At 54.9% G+C, this 2,000-nt stretch overlaps 2 protein-coding genes across 2 annotated transcripts; both read left to right on the top strand.

Moving 5' to 3' along the window:
* Positions 1-47: 47 nt before the first annotated feature.
* GNI_030310 (hypothetical protein) lies at positions 48-333 on the top strand (the record flags this gene model as incomplete). Its single annotated transcript, XM_011130844.1, has 2 exons — positions 48-269; positions 307-333. The coding sequence occupies 2 exons, from the start codon at positions 48-50 to the stop codon at positions 331-333; spliced, it is 249 nt and encodes an 82-aa protein (XP_011129146.1).
* A 174-nt stretch (positions 334-507) lies between these two features.
* GNI_030300 (hypothetical protein) lies at positions 508-1,677 on the top strand (the record flags this gene model as incomplete). The annotated part of the gene is made up of 1 exon (XM_011130843.1): positions 508-1,677. The coding sequence occupies one exon, from the start codon at positions 508-510 to the stop codon at positions 1,675-1,677; it is 1,170 nt and encodes a 389-aa protein (XP_011129145.1).
* Between the last annotated feature and the right edge of the window lie 323 nt (positions 1,678-2,000).

Here is a 2,000-nt window from a genome sequence, read left to right as displayed (position 1 = left end):
CGCATCAGAATCACATTGCTTGCAGGGACCCTTCAATCACGGCCTTCATGGCGGCTTACGACCCGACTTTGGATGACCAGTATGACTGGGAACTTAAGTCGGCTGGAAAAGAGCAGCCGGTGTCATCGCAAGTTCCGGTGGCAGTGAATGCCCCGCTGACGCTGAATCACGCACCTCCTGTTGCCCCTCCTGCACCTCAGTCATCGCTGCCTACCTTCACCTTGTTCAGTAAGACTAAGGAGGAGCCTGCGAATATTTTCGCCCGAAAGGTAAAGTTCTACGCAGCAACCAGATTTCTTCTTTCAGGGCGGTGATCCGCTTTTTAACAGCTAACCTTACTTTGCTGGTCTTGGACGATGATGGTGGGCAACTGGGTGGCATTACACGATAGGATGGCATTACACGATAGGGTGGCATTACACAATAGCATGGCATTACGACAATAGGATGGCATTACGACAATAGGATGGCGTCTGATGATGCGGTGTGGGGCGGACTGCGTGCTTAATGAAACTCGGTTTTACGGGTCTGTTCTTGTCGGCCTGGGCGGTGGAAGAAGACTGTTTGAAGCTTCCAGTTCGGTTGTGGCTGCATCAAGACGCCACGAACTCCTACAAGAATCTTGTAAGTGACCCGCAGACGTATGTGCAGAAGTTGCTGGACGCTTTGAATGAGAAGTTGGACGATTTTGATTTTGGCGGTTCGTTGTTCCGTGACCGAAAGTGCGAGGACGCGGGCGGGTGTTTCAACCAAGGCGTGACGTTCGGTGGTTCGTACACCAGTAAAGTGTCTGAGTTTGCGGAAATCATGAATGGGCAAACCTTCGGCGGGGGTGGCGACGCGCCTGAGGACTCCTTATCTGCGATTCCGTACATTGGCAAGCAGCACTTCGACAGTTTGGAGGGGGAACAAATCCGCTTCTTTGTTATTATCACTGACGATCGGGGCAAATACCACGACCAGCCGCTTGGGGACGGCCAGAACTTCGCCTTAGAGTCGCATACTGCAAAAGAAAACCCGAACCCAGAGGAGAGTGTGAACTGCGAAATAGATGTGTGGTACCCGACGATTGACCAGTTGAAGGCGGCCATTTCCAAGTACAAACTAGTTCCTATTACCCTCGCCGCCGGCGAACCCGATTGGTGGCGAACCTTGTACTCGGAACAGCTCGGCCTCTCGCAGACCGACGGAGAGTTCGGCGTCTACCCAGTGGAGAACAGCGTCGACTCCATTGCCCAGGCCGTCCTCGACAGCATTAACGCCGTCAGCTGCATCGTAGTCAGCACCTCCACCACAGCCGGTCCCACGCCTACCACCGAAACGACTACGACTGCTACCACTGGTACGACTGGCGATACCACTGGCGGCACAACTGGCAGCACCAATGGCGGCACAACTGGCAGCACAACTGGCGGTACAACTGGCGGCACAACTGACGGCACCACTGCAACTACTGACGGCACCACTGGTGCCGAGGATCACAAGAAGAAGAATGTTGTCATTGCCGCATCCGCCGCAGCGGGAGGAGTAGCAGCCTTGGCTGCCCTGGGGAGCGCGTACCGCCTTCGAGGCGGTCCGCCCGAACTCGACGTGGAGGAGGAGGCGGCCGCGGGCGAGGAGGCCGAAGACGGCCAGAGAGAATCCATCATCGCGATGGAGGAAGAGGAGTACATTTGAGTTTCTTGTTTCGAACATTCTGTCTCGAGTCCTGTCACTATTCCTCGCCCCGCGTCGAAGACCGGCGATGGACGGGCCCCAGAAAAAGTAGTGTAATAGGTTCCGAAATTGAGTGCAACTAAATTATTTCTGGCGCTGAATTAATCAGTGGTGGAGGCATCGGCTCGCAATACTCGAAACGGTGGCGTGCGAGTTAGTCTCTGGCAACCCGCACGGCATAAGCTTCGAACACGGGTTCGAACGCCGTCTTCGGCTCTACGACGATGTAAGGCAACTAAAACGATGATGGTGCTTGGTCGGATTGCACGACATCCTACCTACCA

This window comes from Gregarina niphandrodes (genome assembly GCF_000223845.1).
Source record: "Gregarina niphandrodes unplaced genomic scaffold scaffold00004, whole genome shotgun sequence".
NCBI lineage: Eukaryota > Apicomplexa > Conoidasida > Eugregarinorida > Gregarinidae > Gregarina > Gregarina niphandrodes.
The sequence above is the reverse complement of the archived record's forward strand: the minus strand, read 5'-3'. Positions and strand labels throughout refer to the sequence as shown.